This window comes from Choloepus didactylus, chromosome 3 (assembly GCF_015220235.1).
Source record: "Choloepus didactylus isolate mChoDid1 chromosome 3, mChoDid1.pri, whole genome shotgun sequence".
NCBI classification, from domain to species: Eukaryota; Metazoa; Chordata; class Mammalia; order Pilosa; family Megalonychidae; genus Choloepus; species Choloepus didactylus.
This window is the reverse complement of record NC_051309.1, coordinates 38,603,780-38,623,089: the sequence shown is the minus strand read 5'-3', so window position 1 is coordinate 38,623,089 and position 19,310 is coordinate 38,603,780. Positions and strand designations below refer to the sequence as shown.

General features: G+C 35.0%; 1 protein-coding gene across 5 annotated transcripts in view; it reads left to right on the top strand.

Moving 5' to 3' along the window:
- The window catches only part of ARAP2 (ArfGAP with RhoGAP domain, ankyrin repeat and PH domain 2), a 269,972-nt gene extending 251,416 nt beyond the window's left edge, over positions 1-18,556 (top strand). For 3 of the 5 annotated variants that reach the window (XM_037829549.1, XM_037829550.1, XM_037829548.1), the window contains 5 exons: positions 4,053-4,135; positions 5,151-5,186; positions 7,132-7,195; positions 12,556-12,690; positions 16,967-18,556. In XM_037829549.1, the coding sequence (XP_037685477.1) occupies positions 4,053-4,135; positions 5,151-5,186; positions 7,132-7,195; positions 12,556-12,690; positions 16,967-17,350 (702 nt within the window). In that variant the 3' untranslated portion in view covers positions 17,351-18,556. Of the gene's footprint in view, positions 1-4,052; positions 4,136-4,512; positions 5,106-5,150; positions 5,187-7,131; positions 7,196-12,555; positions 12,691-16,966 lie in introns of those variants that run through there. The other 2 variants (XM_037829547.1, XM_037829551.1) reach the window with 2 other exon arrangements.
- The last annotated feature ends 754 nt before the right edge of the window (positions 18,557-19,310 follow it).

Sequence of the window (19,310 nt, the reverse complement as noted above, 5' to 3'; positions counted from 1 at the left end):
AAGGGCATGTTCAGGTCCCAACCCCTGGTTCTGTGGGTGTGAACCTACTTGTAAATAGGATCTTTGAAGATCTTATTAGTTAAGGTGTGTCTAAACTGAAGAAGGGTGGACCTTAATGCTGTATGGCTGAAGTCCTTCTAAGCAAAGGAAGTTGGACACAGAAGGAGAAGCCGCAGAGAACAGCCAGAAGCTGGAATTCAGCTGGAACTTAGCAGAGTAAGGAGAAGAAACCACCATGTGCATTGCCATGTGACCGGAAAGCCAAAAAACCCCAATGATTGTCAGTCAGCCAGAAGATATCGACCCTAGGAGGAAACAAGCCTTCAAGACTCTGAAACTCAGCCAACAAATTCCTATTTTTAAGCCAACACATTATATGTTATTTGTTGTAGCAGCTAGGAAACTAAGACACTCTTCCTCTCTCCAGATGAAGATCTGCCACACTATTTACCAGAAATATAAATTGGCTTCTTTTTGAAAATTAGTCAAGGTTCTTTGGACCTGTTAAATACAAAAATGTTATTCATCTTTGGTGTCATTTCCAAAAAGAGGTCTTAATCAGTGCTGTTTTTTGTACCTTTCTGTGTTCCATTAGTTATTTCCTTCTAGCCTGTGATTTTTAGCTAACATTCAGAATCAGAAATTGAATTACTATTCATAGTAATAACTATAAGTCAGTAGTAATAGTAATAACAGCAGCTAACATTCACATGGTTGCTCTATGCCAGGCAGAAGTCTATACATTTCACTTGGATTATTTTCTTTTATCTTTACAATAACACTGTGAAATCGGTGCTATTATTATTCCCACCTTATAGATGAAGAAATTCAGCCACAGAGGGATTACATAACTTGCTTATGATCACACAATAAATGACTGTGCCAGAATTCATACCCAGATGGCTGAATCCAAAAGCTCTAAGGAACAACTTACTAAGGAAAGCTAATAATTCTGCGTTATCTTAGCTTGGTTGTGGTTTTAGTTTCCTTGGCTGGTCTATCAAATACCTTGCCAAGGGTTAGTGTAAACAATGGAAATTTATTAGCTCACAATTGTGAGGCTAAAGGAAAGTATAAATCAAGGCAGTGCATTCTTCTTGAAGACTGGCATTTGGGGACTGGCTACCAGCAATCCTTGGTCCTTGGCTCCTCTGTCACATGGCGATGCACATGGCAGCCTCTCCTGGTCTCTCAGTTCTCTTCTATTGAATTTCAGCTTCTTCTGCAGCTTTTTCTCTGTCTCTGTCTGAATTTCACTCTGCTTATAAAGGACTCCAGTAGTAGAATTTAGACCATCCTGACTGAGGTGGGCCACACCTTAGCTGAAATAACCTTATCAAAATGTCCTACTTAAAATAGATTCAGACCCACAGGAATGTATTAAGTTTAAGAACATATTTTTCTGGGATACACACAGCTCCAAACAACCACAGTGGTTTTGCTGACAGAATTCTATTTAAAGAGGATAAGTGTTTTTCATTTAAATAGTACTGAATATTTTCAAATATGGCAATGCATAAAATTCACTTTTTTAATGGTGTTTTCCCTCAAGCTGATGTAAACTTTAAAATCAGCCACAAGCAAACCTAATCATGGGGAAGTGACTCATACAGTTGGTTTGTCTTTGTACATGAGTAGAGGAATCTTATACCCATTAAATGGAACATGTTTTGAATATGTTTCAAGAATTTGTATCTTCTTGAAAGGATCATCCCACTCAGTCTAAGATAATTCATATAAATTGGTTGGCCATGATAATAAAGAGAGCTTGTCTGAATGACAGTGTTATTTAAGGACACTGAACTTTTTTTTTTTTTAAAGAACAATGACCTCAGGTTGTGAAATTATGTTTACTTATGAAATATTAAAAAGCTATATCTGCACATTTGTAAGAATAAATTAATGGTACTGATACTCTTCGTTTTCACATTAAGGCAAACGAATGAAAGACCTCTGGATTTCATTGATACTCAAACTACTATTATTATCAGCACATGATTTTATTTTGCTGCTAATTTTTTATGTTGCAGATCTCTCCCTTTTAATATCTTCAAGTCACTGGCAATGTTAACTTTTCAAGTGATATTACAGTAAATAATCAAGAGTAAAATTCTCCAACTTATTTGAATGAGAATATGGCTCTGGTTTTGGCAGTTGCTATTAATATATGTGTTCTTATATAAAGTTAGAAAATAATTTGCTGAGAAGGGAGTAGAAATTATAAATTAAGAACTATGTTTAAAGAGACTATGTATTAATTAAAGATAATTTATGAATGCTCACTAACAGCAAATTAGAGTAATACACAGAGGAAGGTATATTTTGTTTGTGAGTTTGCACAGAAAATGTTAATTAAAATGTTTTCAGACTTGATTTACATAAAAGGTGAGAGGTTTCTGAGAATAGTACAATTACACTGTTAATGGTATAAAAAAAGCAAATGGCTAATGGGGGTCATTAAAAGTTGCATGCACTAAGAAGCAAACTCCTTTTAGTCACAAGGATAAATTTTAAGTACACTAATTTAATTGGCTTCCTTAAAAACTTTTATTTTGAAGCATAGTGGCTGGGACAAAATATTAGGGACTTCATAATACTCTTGTATATTGAACTTTTTGGAGAAAGTTTCCAGGAAATATAAATACTGAAAGGGAGTTGTAATAAGTGAAGAGTAAAGTTATCCTACCAAATAAGCCGATTTCTTTTTGTAGCACTTTCTGTTAGAAACTTCGTCATTCCCAATTATGCATATTCAGTTTAATGATTGAAATTGAGAAAGATTTCTTTCTGCTGTTACTGATCTCCTGTCAAATTATTTCATTTGTGTTTGCTTAGGACAGAATATGCTATAAAGATATGAGCTTGCATAGAAAGAGTGGTTTGGAAAATCACTTGCACTATTTGGGCCTTCAATGTATTACCAAAAGTACTTCAGAATGTAGGAAGTCCTGGACTTTTCAGTGTCCTGTATAAATGAAGACTGTCTAGTTCAGGGACAAGGCTTCCCTTTCTCAAGTCTGAAAGTCCTGTCTTGCTCATACTCCTGGTACGGCTGCCACTCCCCACCCTGCTGCCTCATTGGAGGCTGCATCCGAGGGAATGGCAGTCTCAGCTAGTGGAGACACATTAACTTCAGATGTAATCTGACTTAGCCTCTGATAAAGGTTCTGCATTCTTTCCCTCCTAATAGTCACCTCTCCTGTCCGTGAATATTGCAATAAGTGTGCACTTACCTCACAAAGCAACCTGTTCCATATGAGACAATTCAAATTGTTAAACTGTTCTTCCTTAAAATTCAGTAAACTGACAAGCTACAAAACCAATATCCAAAAATCAGTTCCCAGTTGGTGTTAAAAGAGAAAATGCATAAACTACCATAAAATGATCTTAATAACAAATGGAGGCTTTTATGAAGAAAAATAACAGAACTTCACTGGTAGAAATAAAAGAAAATTTGATGCTATGTCTACTGCAATTGATTTATAAGTTTAATATAATTCTTTTCAAAATTCCAAAGGGAATTATTTTTAGAACTTAGCAAAGATGATTTGATGATTCACCTCAAAGGGTAAATAGGTAGAATACTTGCACACATACTTGGGGGAATAAAAAGAAACACTATGCATTTCATTACAGAAATATGCATATATTTGAATAGAGGTTGCTATTCCAGACAACACTGGTGGTGTCATGGAGTTATGTAACATATGGCATAGACAACATGTTTTATTTTTAAATAAATTTAAAATATGAATTATGATACACAGCTGGCCTTGTGTTTTGAATAAAGAACCATGGATCTGTGCATGTATATTTATGTATGTATGTGTATGTATACACACAGATACATATAAACATATATATCCAAAATTGTATATTTAAATTTATACCTGTAAGTGAAATAATCTTGGTTAACTAAAACTTTAGTATTACATGTATGAAACATTGAAAACAGGAAACAAACAATTCTGAATAGCTTGTTAACACTTAAAGAAAATACAAGGAAATTTATGAAATTTGTCTAATTACATATTAATTTGTTTTACTTACAGAGTAGTAAACATGACAGAATGTTTTCTCTGAGATCAATGAAATTTTACCTTGGCGTGAAAAAGAAAACAAAACCCCCAACAAGGTAAAGTTTGAATGGGAAAGATTATGAAAGGAAACAAATTATGGGAAAATATTTCTGAGAATTGAGGGATCAGAGGCATTAGTATAACTTTCTTAAAAATTAGGTTTTAGACAAATTCCTTAAGTTGCTTTTACTTTGGCACTATCTTGGTGATTGCATTCTCCCCTATAAAAGGCCGAGAAATTCCAGGAGGCTTTGCCTGCTGGGAATCAGGCATATTCCTCTGCATCCCATTCCTTGATCACTCACAGCCTGCGGGCCAGGTAGAGTATTCTAGGCAGGTCTAAAATGGGAAAGCAGCAGCTGTCTGGACTTATGATGCTTAGCTTTTAGGACATTTTCATCCTGGCTTTCTTATTTGCCCATTTTTGTTGTAGACATGTTCAATTCAAGCAGCTGAATTTGGTACTGAACACACAGGAAATACATAGTAAAGAGAAAGTGGATCCCTCTTTGATGTTGTATGCCTCATTAAAACTTGAATCACCCTAGTATTCGATTTATACCACAGCTTCTTGTTGCAGATTACCTTGATTAGCTAATAAAGGTTTGCACTAATACTTCTGTTAATATCATGAAACATAATTTTCAAATACTGTGTACACTTATTTGTGATTCTGTTACTGAAAACTTACTTTTGCCTCCATGCTTAATTTCTAATTCAAGCACCTATACCTGTGTTAACTGTCTCATTCTTTAGAATCCCCTAGTATCAGTAGGTCAATATGTCCTTATTCAGCCAAAAATCTCTTCTCATAGATTTTCCACCCTACCCTATAACGTCTGGGATTCTTTGCCTCTCTCTCTCTCCCCTCAGTCTATTTAAATATGTTGCCAAATCCGTCAATGTTTAGCATTCACCTAATACCCACTGAATTATCACTTGTGGAAATCTATTCTATTATGCATTCCCACTATTAAATATTGCCTCCTTACTATAGAATCCTGTTCTCCATCTTGTAAAATTTGTCATTTTTAATGTGTATGTATGTGTTTTTTCTCCAATATGCTGCAGTTGGGGATTGACAGCATATTCCGAAAAACATCACTGGTAAGTTACAGCTGGCAACTTTTGATTTGATATATTAGTAACAACTTCGGTAGAAGAATAACTTTATTATTTGGCCAGTAGAACTACATACAGGAAACGTTTCATGTAAATGAAGTTAGAATCTTGTCCAAATACTCTGAGTCTAAGAATAAGAAAAGGGTTCCGATCGTTTCCAATCCCATTTGCCAATGCCTCGTTAAGAGAAACTATGTCTGATTTTGTCTATGGTTATTATATGGGTGTGGAACCCCAGCTTTAGTGGGATAAGAACAAACCAAAATGCAGTTAAAAATATGCATATCTGCATCTCAAGACTGTTCTTTCTATTTATGTCCTTTTTCCCATTTTTTTTCACCACAATCCAGCCAGTCTCCTTGGAGATTGCACTGTATTTCTCCTTCTCCCCCACCTACCTGCAGCTAATCAGTTAAAAGTGATACCAATTCTGCCTCCCAAATATCCTATGACCCACCCAAACCCCTCTATCCTTGGAGCCATGCCTTATTTTTCAGAATCATTTTCATCTGGCTGGATTATTCCAGGAGTCCCTAAGTGTTCTTCATGCCTCTGACTTTGCTTTTTGTTTCCAGTACTTTCTCCACCCATCCACCAGAGACTTTTCTAAAATGGACCATGTTTCTACCCTGCTTTAAAACTCTTCTGTGAATCCTCATCACCTACGGGATAAAATACAAAACTTTTAGCATGGCATGCAAGGCTCTTTAATATGTGGCTTCAACAGCTTTATCTCCTATGACTTTCCCTTTTTACGTAATGATAAAAATGCCTTTCATTCACCATATCTTCCTTGCTGCTTCATATCTACATGCTTTGTATGTGGTCCCTTTACTGAGCCCTTTTTCCTCTTCTATATGTATGCTGCTCCCACTCTTATATCACTTCATTCTCTCCTGTCTGATGTGGCAGACGCCACTACAGTTCTTCCTTCAGACATTAGCTCAGATGCCCCAAAAGTCTTGCCAGGGTCTCTCCCTTCTAATTATTATTTGTTTCTTTTTTGTACCTACAATATTTTGTACACCTGGGTACATTACTAAAATATTTATGGGAAGAACAGTTTTCTTGGACCAGTTTATGAGAAAGGATAATATCTCCATTAGAATCTACTGAAGGAAGAAAGAATTTTTTGAAAAATTTCATTTTAACTTTTTCAATTGGATTATTTTTAATTATACAGTAATATGGAAACTGTAATTATACTGAAATATTCATTGTCATTTTAATATCAGTTACAAAATTTTCCCCTTATAAGGAGCATGCTCTAACCTATCCAAAAGTCTGCAGTTTCTGTGTTTGTGCCCAACTTTACTTTCTATTTTTTTCACTGTATTATAATCTATTTGTTTACTTACCTGACTCCTCTAATAGACTACGAGAGCCTTGAGGACAAGATCTCTGTTTTATTTAGGTTTTTAATAAAAGGTTACTGAATCAGTGTTGTTGGAATGCAGTAGTTTTTCATTTCATTTATTTTCCTTGAGTCTTGTGGGTATTAGTGTCTAAATCATTATGATGGAGACTTTGAGCCTTTTTTAAAGATCTGCTCTTTAGAGAATGTGCACACATTTTTCTTCCTAGGCTCAGAGTTTCTGAGGAAAATGTTTTACCAGCATGTACCTGAAGAGGAAAGATGACATTGATCTTTCTGCCTTTGCAGAAATATTGCTGATAATTTTTGCAGCAGTTAACAATGCCTTTAGCTTATTTTTTAAAAACTAGCATCATAATATCATAATTATTTTGACATTGTACACTTAACAGAACATGAAACAACTTGTACCCAAATATTCCACTTTTGATTGCATTAAATCGTCTCATCAGGAGAAACCAAAGATATTTGTAACCACTAAATCATCAAACAAATGCATTGGAGAACAGTCCATTGTCTTTTTGAATTATGCATTGTATAAACCTTGTTTTGTAGGCACCTGTGTTGCGATAGTTCACAAACTCAGATGGAGTGGATGGCCAGTGTTTTTATTGCCCAGGTATGATATGTGTTTAAACTATGCAATAGAGTATAATAACTTTGTTTATTGGAGATGTTATATAATGGTGATTTGCAAATAATATTTAATTTGAATTTTATGTATATACAATTGGCATGAACTTTTTTCTATTCATTTTTTAAAAATATATGAGAATCCAAATTTATCTACCTTTTGAAAGAGAGTTTATCTATTGAGACTTTTGTCGCCCTACCAGCTCCTTGCTTAGGAAAGAGAGATTGTTTCAAAATGGTAATATCCAAGCAAGATGAACTTGTCTAAGCTGCTGTCCTACCAGGGTCCTTCAGTGTATTTTGGTTTAAAGAAGTCTTCTGTTTTCCTTCTTTTTCTCCCAGTGGTCTCCTACTCTGCCTTCCTCCTGCCTTTCCAGAAATAAGGAAGGAAACCTACATTTCTTTAATACTCATTGTGTATTAGATATTTCATAAGTATCAACACATATATTCCTTTTAACAACCCTGCACGTGAAGTTGGAGATGTTTCATATTACAGACGAGGAAATAGAGGTTAGCAAGTGTTCTGTCATTTGCTCAAGACCAAACATTTATTTGGTGATTTAAACCCAGGAGTGCCTGAGGTCAAATGTTGATACCCAATTTCTCCATTTAGTCTTCTCTGTAAAGGAGGACTCATTCTTTAAGGGAAGGGTTAAATAGTTCCATTAACATGATTGTTTTCTTTCCCCAACCTTGTCTGACTGAATTCCCAACAATACTTCCCACAAGAGCATTGAAATTCCTGGTAAGGATTATGTTGCCACTCTTTATTACCCAGTAAGTACCTTCCTATTTCTCTTACAAGTGAGAAGTTAACTCACCCCCATATTAGCCCCTTAGTTGTTTTGAAAACCATTTTCTCTGTCATTTAATTTATTAACCTTCCTAATGGTTAATCAACACTGCTCTTTCAGCCCAACTTCACTATTACTAGCTGGAAGTACATTTGCAGAAAAAGATCGACTGCTAACTCTCTGAGGACATTTCTTTTTGTCACTTCTTAAAATTCAAATACTCAAGCCCTGCTTAAGGGCACTAGATTTGAAGTATTTTAGTAAAATTGGAATAATAAAGTCAAAAGCTATTACGTCTGTTTATGGTATAACTAAATTGTTGTTTTTGTTTTTTATAATTGTACTCGGTAGACTGTATCATTGAAAGTCAAAGTATGAGTTGTCAGGGAGCAGAGAAATAGGCTGTTTCTCTCTGACTCACGTATTCTTAGGCAGGCCCTAGAGACTTAGCCCAATCACCCTTCCTCAGCCCATTCTACTTCTTTGGATTATTGATCTCCTCCCTTAAGATAAACAAAAAGACCCTCCTGGATTTAAGGATTTTAATGTCTATTCTCCAAAGGGAAATAGGCAGGAATTTAGCAAATGTTAAAATGTAAATATACACACACATATGTTCACATGCAAAATAATCAATAGTAAACCCCCTTACCCTCTATTTTCTAATGCCTTTGCTACCCCTCCTTACCCCCAGGCCTTACAGTGAGTTCTTCCTTGTGCCTAGAATTCTTTCCTAATATCCATCCGTATCCTCACCCCTGCCTCAAAAGTCCTCCAGATGTCAGTTTAAGTGTCACATTCACAGAGGAAATTTCCCAAAACTTCAGAACAATTACACCTAAGGCTTTAGAGGGGTGTCCTTAGCATCCCATGCTTCACCATTGTAGCACTAATTAAAAAGCAGTTTTATTATTAGTTATTTCATGTTTCTGCCTCTTACTAAAATGTAAAATCCATGAGAGGAAGGATGCTGTAGTCTCATTGACCTGTATGTATATCTGCACCACCCAACCCAATGCCTTATACAAAGTATGTGCTCAGTATTTCTTAAGTAGGAAAGAAAGGGTAATAAGCAAGTAAACATAAAATTTTAAATGGTGATCAGTGTGACAAAATAAAACAATAAATCAGTTCTTTAAATCTAGGGAAAGGAGAGAGTATAACTGAGGTAAAGAAGGGTACTAATAATTAAGAAAGTTTCTCAGGAAAGGCATTTACGAAATAAGGCCTTTAAGAAATGAGGTAATGAATCCTGCAGATACCAGGGAAGGGTGCATTCCAGAGAGCGGAGACAGAGAGTGCTAGGTGCTGAGATGTGCTGACCAACTTGGTTTACTCCATGGACATCATGAAGGCCTGTGTGGGAAAGATTGTAAAAGATTAGGAAGTCAGGGACAGATCATGTAGTTGACGTTCAGGAGTTTGGATTTTATCCCATGTGTAACAGGAAACAAAGAAGAATATAGTCTTATTTATATTTGTTGAAAGAAAAGACTAATGCTGGTTACTCTGTTGAGGCAGCAATGTAGGGGACCGAGGGTTGAAGCAAGAAGAATGGCTTTGTGAAGGAAGATGGCAGTTCACACTGGGTGGTCACAGTGGATGTGGTAAGACATGTTCAGATTCAAGAATATTTTGAAGGTATAGGCAGTAAGTCTTAACTGATTGATTAGCTAGAGCAGGTGCAAGGAGGAGAAATGAAAAAGGTCTAGTGATTTATCCTTGGACAAGTGTCAAATGCAAGTGTCATTATCTGAGTTGCAGGAAATTTAGAGTTATATTTTGTTCATATAAAATTTGAAGTGTGTGTCTATACAAATGTACACACACATAGAGAGAGAGAGAATGAGAGAGAGGAAGGAGGGGGGAAGGAAGCAAGGAAAGAAAAGAAAGAGAGAAGGAAACAGGAATAAAGGATTAATCCATGGGATATTCCTAATTGTCAAACAGAAGAGAAGAAACCAGCCAAAGAAATGAGAAGGGTGAGGAAGGAGAAAAACCAGTTGATAGATATGGAAAAGCATAGATAAGTGAGGTAGTGGGTAGATAGAAACAAGAGATCAGGAGAGGTTTGGGGATTTTAATTTGTTTGTCCTTAAGATGAGAGAGTTTATCCTTTGCATATATGCTGATGGAGGTGATTCAGTAATTGAAGGGAAAAATGTTAGAGGAGGAAAGAAATTACTGTAACAGCAGATCCCTGAATAGACATGAAGCAGTATTATTAAGTGACATTTGTTTTTTATTGATAAGAGCAAATTATTGATTGCCAGAGAAGCTCACTTATATGGCCACAGATGCAGGGAGAGAAGTACTTTTCATGGTGCAAAAAATGAGATTTTTGAGTAATTACTAATAATGTTTTTAATTAAATCATGTTAGATGGGGAGGGATATTAAGTGTAAGGACAGTGGAAAAAGTGAAAAATAATCTACACAAACTAAGGAAGCCAATTGCCCCACAGTAGAACTTCGAGGTAGTGCTGTTTTCTCACTTGAAATTGAAGGTCAAATTTAAAGTGAGGTGAGCCTGGTAAGTAATCTTTTTATTTATTCCTCCATCTATTTGGCAGGCATCATAGAGTAAATATAATCGAGTTTAGATTTGAGGCTTTGCCGGGCAAGTTTGGTGGGCACAGGATTGAAGATATTTGCAAGGGAGTGAGTAGACCGATTGACTATGAAATCTAAGCCAACTGTGAGAGAAGTGGCAAAAAATGTGGAAAATAGAATAATGGTGATGAATGGATTAGACGTCTCAATGAAACTAAAGAATATTTAAAGTAAATAAAATTAAACTAAGCGAGCTAAAAAGACAAGTGGTCAGGATTAGAAAGAGGGAGGCAGAAATGGAGATTCGGGGTGCGTTCATTGGTTATAACAATGAAAGTATGACCTTCAGCTTATGACTTTTGGAGTCCTTTACAAATAACATTATAAATGCTAAATAAGGACATATCACTTGGACCTAATGATTTCTGTCGTTGGGAAAATTACCTTTTGGATCAATTCTGTGAGAACTTAAATAGCCAGTATTTACAATGCTAAATATTTTGTTACTACAAGAAGTATGTGTTTGGGAACTGTATTTACTCTTAGGTTTCCCAAAATGTCATTAAGCTCACTGTACACTGGTGATCTGAAAGTATAAGCATAATTCATAGGGTTACCCAATTCCTCCCCACCAGTTCCCTCCCAGCTTTACACATTGGGGATATCCCAATTATATAATATCACAGTTATTTTTTTTACTACGTTTGGGACCGTAATGTAAAATAATATGAAGGTTGAAACTCTCTCTTTGGTTGAAATGTTTGCATGATCTACCATTGTAGATTTGCTGAACCGAGGTAAACACTTCACTAAAATTTGAGAGTAGATGGTGATGCCTATGCCCTAAATCTAATAAGAGTTGTACCTATACTTAATATTATTGAGGATTTAATGGGATAAATATTACATGTACATTGATAAACACAAAACCTGGTAGTATGTTCTCAATAAAAATTAGCTATTATTATGTAATGGCTGTGTAGTAAATATTTGTTGAAATGAATTCTTTGCTGTGAAGTGCCACTTTAAAATTCTAATTGCAACATATAAGAAAAATGTGTTGATGTATCTTAAGAATTGAGGAAAATAAAGAGTAGGCATTTAGCCATATACTTTACAAAATGGTTTTCATTTCATCAGAGCACCTTTAAAATTCTCCTTCTGTAGTTGGTATTCTGCATTTCTTTCATAAATTGATGTCTGAAAATCAATTTACTTTTCCCAACTTTTGAAAAGTTAATATACCCTGAGGAGTAAAAAATTCTTTAAAGATTTTTATTTTATATGCATATCTTAAGGACATTGTTCAAGAGCTTATATTTTTACCTGAGGACACTTATCCCCTTTGCAAAATTAACTTTTCTCCAGTCATATCTATAATTGCTTAGTGGGCCAGAGTATGTACTCAATGATTTAAAAACAAATGTGCCACACACTCATGTACAATGATTTTCAGTATAAATGGCTGTGTAAAAAGTAACATTTCTTTGGAATTCAATTAAATGAAAAAGTGACATTTTCCAAAGGTCATAAAATAGGGCTAGTTTTTCTAATAGCCATGCCTTAGGTTGATTTTGGGTATACAATGTCAAATTATTTTTACATTAAAATCATCTCTGCTATAGAGAGAAAATGAATTTATTGTTAGTTGGAATACAGGGCCTAGAAATGTATTCGAGTGTATTTTTTTCTCCCACAAAGACATTTGCTGGTTTCTTCAAATATTTTGTCCTTTTTGGTTTGATAAGTAGTACAGAAGGCATGTACTGTATTTGAAACATAGAATTTGAACTGAGACATCAAAGCTCAGTTCACTTAATAGTTTCATTTCCTCCAGCAATGCTGCTGTCAGAGTAAACATCATAATTACAAATGGCATTCTCATGGAAGGCAGATCATTTGATATGGGTATATGGAAAAGTTGCTGAGTGAATATATAACGTATTATACCTCATAATAAAATCACACACTAACGGCAAAAAATTGTGTTTCCACAGCATGAAAATGATATATGCCCGCCGGCTGGAAAGGAACGAAAACGTTCTATAACCAAAAGTCCCAAAATTGGAGGTTTGCCTTTAATTCCCATCCAGCAGGACAGAAATGTAACCCAAGCCCGGAGAAATATCGAGGTAGGATAAGAATGTATTTATTTTATATTAAATTATAGCATTTGTTTTCCTCTGTATTAATGTGGTTTAGTGCATTAATTACTTCATTGGCTTTGACAAGCATATATCATAAAAAAACATATATCATGCAAACATTATGAATAATCCCATCCACTCTTTGAGTTTTTTTAACTTTTCTCAAATGATTCATTTTATTTTAATATCACTGACCATCCAATTAAAAATGTTCAATACCACTTACTTTCTTATCTCTAAAGGAACCAAGCAATTTTTAACGTGTAGACAGAAATGCTGGTGGTAAAATCAGAGTCTCAAATTATTCTTACAAGTTTAATTATAATATCCTTAGAATGAGCTTGTGGCAAAACATGTTTTGGAGCTATGGTAACTAGAGTTAATAACCCAATCACATTCCAGTCTTTTGGGCACCAGTGGGATGTCTCAGTCCATTTGAGCTTCTATAAGATGACCCTGAGCAGAATTCGACATCTTTCATGAAGGCTGCTATTTGTTTTCCTACTCACTTGAGGGGATGGGAAAACATAAGTAGCATCAGTCTTGACGTGAAGTTCAGTCTCTTGGGAAAGGACATAGGCTTTTAACTCACAAAACTCATTAGACACATTGGAACTAATACACATTTCAATGCCTTAATTGATACCCTCACAGCAAAAATAAAAGTATTAAATGATGTTTTTATACCTTTATTGAGCCAGGGTTTGGGATTAGGCTATTTGAATCTTTGATATCCAAACTGAAATACATTTTGAAAGAATAAATCCATTTTAATCTAGAGATCAGATTTTTTGGATGTTTTCCCATGTATGTCTTTTCTTGAGCATTTACCTTACTGTAATATTCAACTGCTCTAAAAGGTAAAAGTTTTGAGAACAATGATTTATTTCATTTGTTGCCCTACCTAGTTCTTCTGCACTGTTGAATCAAAGGAAAGAATAGGGCTCCGAGAAATCCTCACCTTGTCCCTCTTGCCATTGTGCACCTGCAGTAGTAGGTTTACACAAGTCTCATAAAAATTACAGTGTTCCTATATACCCCCCTATTATTGACACTTTGCAGTGGTGTGGTACCTTTGTTACAATTGATGAAAACATATTAAAATAGTACTGTTAACTGAAGTCCATAGTTTACATTGGGTGTATTTTTTCCTATATACCATCCTATTATTAACATCTTGTAATAGTAATGTACATTTCAAGAAGAATGTCTTTAAAACAAGTTTTTGGCAGATTGGTAAATTTGATGGCTGGGCCAATTGGCAACTTCCACAGTCCATGATCTGTCTTGTTGTTGTGAGCTTCTATGGGAAGTCATATGAGAATACCTCAGCCAAACAGAAAAAACTTCCTTGAGGAAGTAACTTCTAAAATGAATTGGGTAAATTAATAGTGAGCTAGTTGAATAAACTGTGGAAAGTACGTTATTGGTAAAGGATATTACATACGAAGGGGTAAACGTAGTATGTAAGTATTCTAGCTTACTAATATATAAGCTAGAATAATACTACCACCTATGTAATATGATCAGAAACTACTCTCTCTTTGTAGCCAGGATATAGACTCCATTTCATATTGTAATTTCCATTAAAGCAGCCATTTTTCTCTAATACCCTGTGATATAAACTGGCATCACCTGGACCAAGTCACCTCTTAACACTCCTACTTTCATTTTCTATTTCTCTCTCTCTTTTTGAATTAATACCTTATCTTCTAAGGACAGCACAGCACTTAAACTATGCTGCCCTTTCCCCTTCCCTGGAATCCGTGCCCTTAGCATCCTTTCCCCATAACAGATAACGTACTCCATTGCACCATAATATCGTGCGAAGCGCCCGTGTTTTCCTGGTCTTCATAACTCTCCCATCCTCTGTCTCTTAACAACTCCCCTTCCATTACTTTTCCCACCTTTACATTGAGTTAGATCTACTAGGCTATTATGAGACTATATTTTTCTTTCAATTTTGGCATTACATGTATTAATACTTAAATTCTGCATTAAAAGAGCCCAAGTCTTTCTTCTGATAATTCAAAGATAATGAGAACTGTTTACTATCATATATAAAACCACTTTGAATTTATCTTTAATTTTCCTCAGGTAATAGATGCCAAGTAAAACTTTTAAACAAAATTAATACGTGTTTATAAACTCCCAGTTGCCCTCTTACACTATTTAGCCATCATTATCACTAATTCTCATTACTCTTCATCTCATATTAATTTAGCGTACCCTTCTAATGAAACTTTGGAATTAAGCTACCTACCAAATATTTCCTCCTACCAGAATAGAGGAAGTGTATTTAGCTTAAGATGTATAATCATAATCCAAATTTTTAAATGTAAAGTGATAAGTAATATTTATGAAAATATTTGTATTCATTTTGGTTTTTTTCTGCTATAATTTCATGTTTGGATCTGCTGGAATTTTGGAAAACAACAGAATGTTATACATTATAAAAATTTTTAAACCTTTCTTCATTCACTCATTCAAAAAATATATATTGATTATTTCCTATGTGCAGGCACTGTACTAATGAACAAGTCAAACAAAAACAAAAGCCATGTCTGCACTGAATTGACCTTCTATTAGGGGCATTCACACAATCACAAGAGATATGAATACCTTACCTGGTACATTAGGAATTGACAAGTAGTATGCAGAAAAATAAAGGAGGGAAAGATGAAGTGTTACCACCTTTCAACTTGAGCATTTGTAATTACTCCACTATTAATGCTGTTCTGCTTCGTGCTTAATATATTTTTCATTTCGTCTTCTCTCTCAATAATGCATGACTTAATAAAATATTTTTCTTGAGACTTCTGCTTTCTATACCTTGGAATTTTTCTAAAGAAATTTTGAAGAAAACTCTTCTGCTCATGATAAGAAAAATAACTGTTCTCCTCCCACCCCTACCTGCACCCTAACCCAATTTGTTGGGTAGTATTTTCTGTGACTCCATACTCCTATATGTTTGAATCTCTGTTGTTTTTCTTATGTATTATAGTTCACTGAGTCGTAGTCACCTTAGGGCTTCTGATGGAAGCTCTGTACACTCTTGCTAAAAATTGTACAGTCACAAGATGTCCAGAACCTCAATACCCCTTCTGTACCACTGCAGGTGTCACAATGTACTTCTGCTACTGCTACGTCCTTACATTCACTGAATGAGTTTATGCTGTAATCCACAGATATAAAGTAGGTTTTAATACATATGCATAGACATATCAGTGTTTTCAAAATATATCTGGAATTCTAGTAGGCATTATGTAGGGGAAAAGGTTTCATCAACAGTATGTTTGGAGAAGTCTTAGTTTCCAAGCTGCTAAGACAAAAACCACAAAGTGGGCTGGCTTAACAATGGGAAGTTTTTGGCTCATGGCTTCAGAAGCTGGAAGGCTTGCTTCTCCCAGGGTTGGTAGCTTTCTGGCTGGCCAGCGTTCCTTGGGGTTCCTTGGCTTATATCTCTGTTTTCCCATCATTGCCACATGGCGATGTTCACTCTTTTCTTTCCAGTTCCGCACTGACTTCTGGCTTCCAGCTTCTACAAGGGCTTTCCCTCTGTAAGGCCTCCAGAATAGGAGTAAGACCTATCCTGATTCAGTTGGCCACACCTTAACTAAAAATAACTTTTTCAAAGTTCCTATTTAGAGTGGGTTCACACCCACAGGAATGGGATTAAGATTAAGAACAGATTTGTTTGTTTATTTCTGGAGTACATAATTCAATTTACCACAGGGAACAGGATTGGAAAAAAGAGAAAGAAAACAGGAGAAAGAAGTTAAACAGATTTCTCTGCCATAATGCTTCTCAGAATCTTTAAGATGTTAATGTGCACCATGAATCTCAAAGAAGCAGCTGTATGTAGTATAGAGTGTTTCCCCATCTAACATGACCGTGGAAACCACCTTTTTCCTCAGTTCTGCTAGTACACAACCATAAAGTACAGATCCATGAACGCGGGTTAAGCAGAAGGGAGTTGGGAGAGGCAAATTTGAAATGATTGTCAATTTGAATAATTAACATGAAAAACAGGTTAAATGAATGTTAAAGTGAATTTCCACGGTCTGTATCTTAACTTGATTTGCTAGATCTAAAATCAGTATATAAATTCTGACATGCTACTTGCATCAAAGTAGTTAGAATCCAAATTATAAAAATAAGTTCTTATGCAGGAAACATCAACTTTTGTACAGAATGTATTTTTTAAACTTAAATCATGTGAGGTCTTGCTTTCCTGTGAGACATTTCATTTTATTTTTAGAGTGCAAGAGCAGAACTTGAAAGGCTGTGTCTCAGTGAAAGGCGCGATACAGAGTCTGTGGATACCAGCTTAAAGGAGAGAGCCACCATTGTGTCTCACTGCCTGGAACACAAAGAAGAAAAACGTCGAAACCGAACCAGAAAACATAGAAGTTTCAACTGCTTGGATGACTCAGCGGCTGAGGTCCCTCATGGGGAACCAAAAGACCATAAAAGCTTAAAGACTTTGAGCAGGGCTGAGGACAGGAATGGCAAAACTACTTGGGACTCGGCTAATAAGTTACCATCAAAGGTAATTGAAGAACTTAGTGTGGTTCTACAACGGACCAGAAACCTTCCAAAAGAGTTAGAGGGTGAGCAGATTTTGCAGAAAGAAACAAAATGAATTGTCCCACAATTTTTGTGAAAAATATTGCATACAATTTTCGCATGCAACCCAGAAACTAAACTATAAGATGATTGATGGTTTTTGAGAATTCTCTGTATACACCTAAACATATAAAGACATTTAAAGATATATATGTATATATGTGATGTGTAAGATTAACTTTATTTTGGTCTCAACAAAGCTTGTAAAGTTCAACTGTATTAACTTTGTGTTAGACCTTTGATTACTTTGAGTTGCCAACTCTTTGAAAGTAGATCTCTGTTAAGTGCTATAATTTATGAACAGAAATCTCAAACTGTACTGTATTGTATAAAATGTTGCATTTAAATGAGACATATGAAACTATTTGTAACACATTGTGCACTTTGAGAAAACTTGTATATTAAGTTACCATAGTTTTTTTTTTTTGTTTGTTTGTTTTTTTTTTTTTTCAGTTTACCTAGGGTCTACATTAGGGAAAAGAAAGGAAAGTGATTGAAAATGGGAGGGATTTATTTTAGTGCCTGCCTAACAGAAAACATTGGTGTTTTTTAAGAAAGGCAAGAAGTGAAAAAAATATACTAAAAACTGAGGAGGTAGGTAAGATCCATTCTAGTTCACTATTGACCATAACTTGTTAATGGGAAACTGCTTGTTAAAAAAAAAAGTCAGTGTCTAAGTATTTCCTAAAAATAATATTCAGCCAACAGACAAGAATAATGGCTCTGGCTCCTCTTATTTATGGCTTTGATGAACAGCCACAGTATACCTTCATTACACTTCAGTTCTTTATAGGTAGCTGCTAAGAAGAAACTCACACTGCACTGGGAAGGTTGTGTGCAGAGGACTGGGCACTGAGGCCAGTTGCCATCTGTATACAAGCAAATTTTTTACAATTCCTGACTATACTTCTGGTACGAGCTTAATTCATCATCACCGGGTTTTGTTGTTCTTGATGTTTTTGTTGTTTTTGTTGTATTTGTGTCATTTTTTGTTATTGTGTTGCTTTATATGTTTATTTTTTATGTTTGCTTGTTATTTTACGAAATAAAATTCATAAATTTTATTCTTTGGAATGTCATGAGTTAACTGGAAGAGCACAATATATGGCCATTTCTTTTGGGGACGGAATTTTACTCTTCATTTGAGAGCTACTAGCTCACACTGAATTGAGTGTTTTTTGTGTTTTGTTTTAAATAAAGTCTCCTCCCTGTTCCTAATGAATAATGACTAAGCCATCTATTTTTGCCTCCATATAAAATAGATCAGCTACTGAAATGGAGATTTTCCTAAGATAGGCAATGCTATTCTAGTTCTAAGAGGCAGTACCTTTCATCACTTTCTTTTAAATTGTATTAGGTTTGGTGAATTAGGATATTAAAAAATATTTTATGTAGCTAAGCTTTTTGCCTAGTATTTCTTTTTCCCCTCTGTTTTTCGTTTGTCTTTCTTATTAGAATCTATGTATAAAGACTCATCTATACTTTGGTTAGTCCATTAATAGTATGGTAATATGCCTTTAAGTGCTTTGGATTTCTGCATTGCAAAATACTGATCTCTTATATTTGGCAGTGGTAAAAGAGAGTTTGCCATGAATATGTGGTATTTTTTAATCCAAACAAATTGAAATTTCAAAAAAGAAGGGAAAATTGCAGGTCAATTTATGAAATAGGTGGCATTCTTGCCGCTGTTGGGGAACCTTCCTATAAGGCAAGAAATCACGGTATTTAGGAAAAATACTAATCTTAAATAAACCATTACCCTAATAAATATATATATTTATGAAGTAAAGGGGCATGTGAGAATTGAGATGTTTGCAGTATCTACCTGTTTGTGGGGAAATTACCTGGAGTTTTTGCCTGTTTCATCTGAATTTTTCTTGAAACTTGACCTTAAAATCTAGTAGCTTCTGTTTCCTTTTCTTTCTCTTACAATTGTCTCCATTTTTGCAAGTGTAAAATAAAGGGATAATGATGAC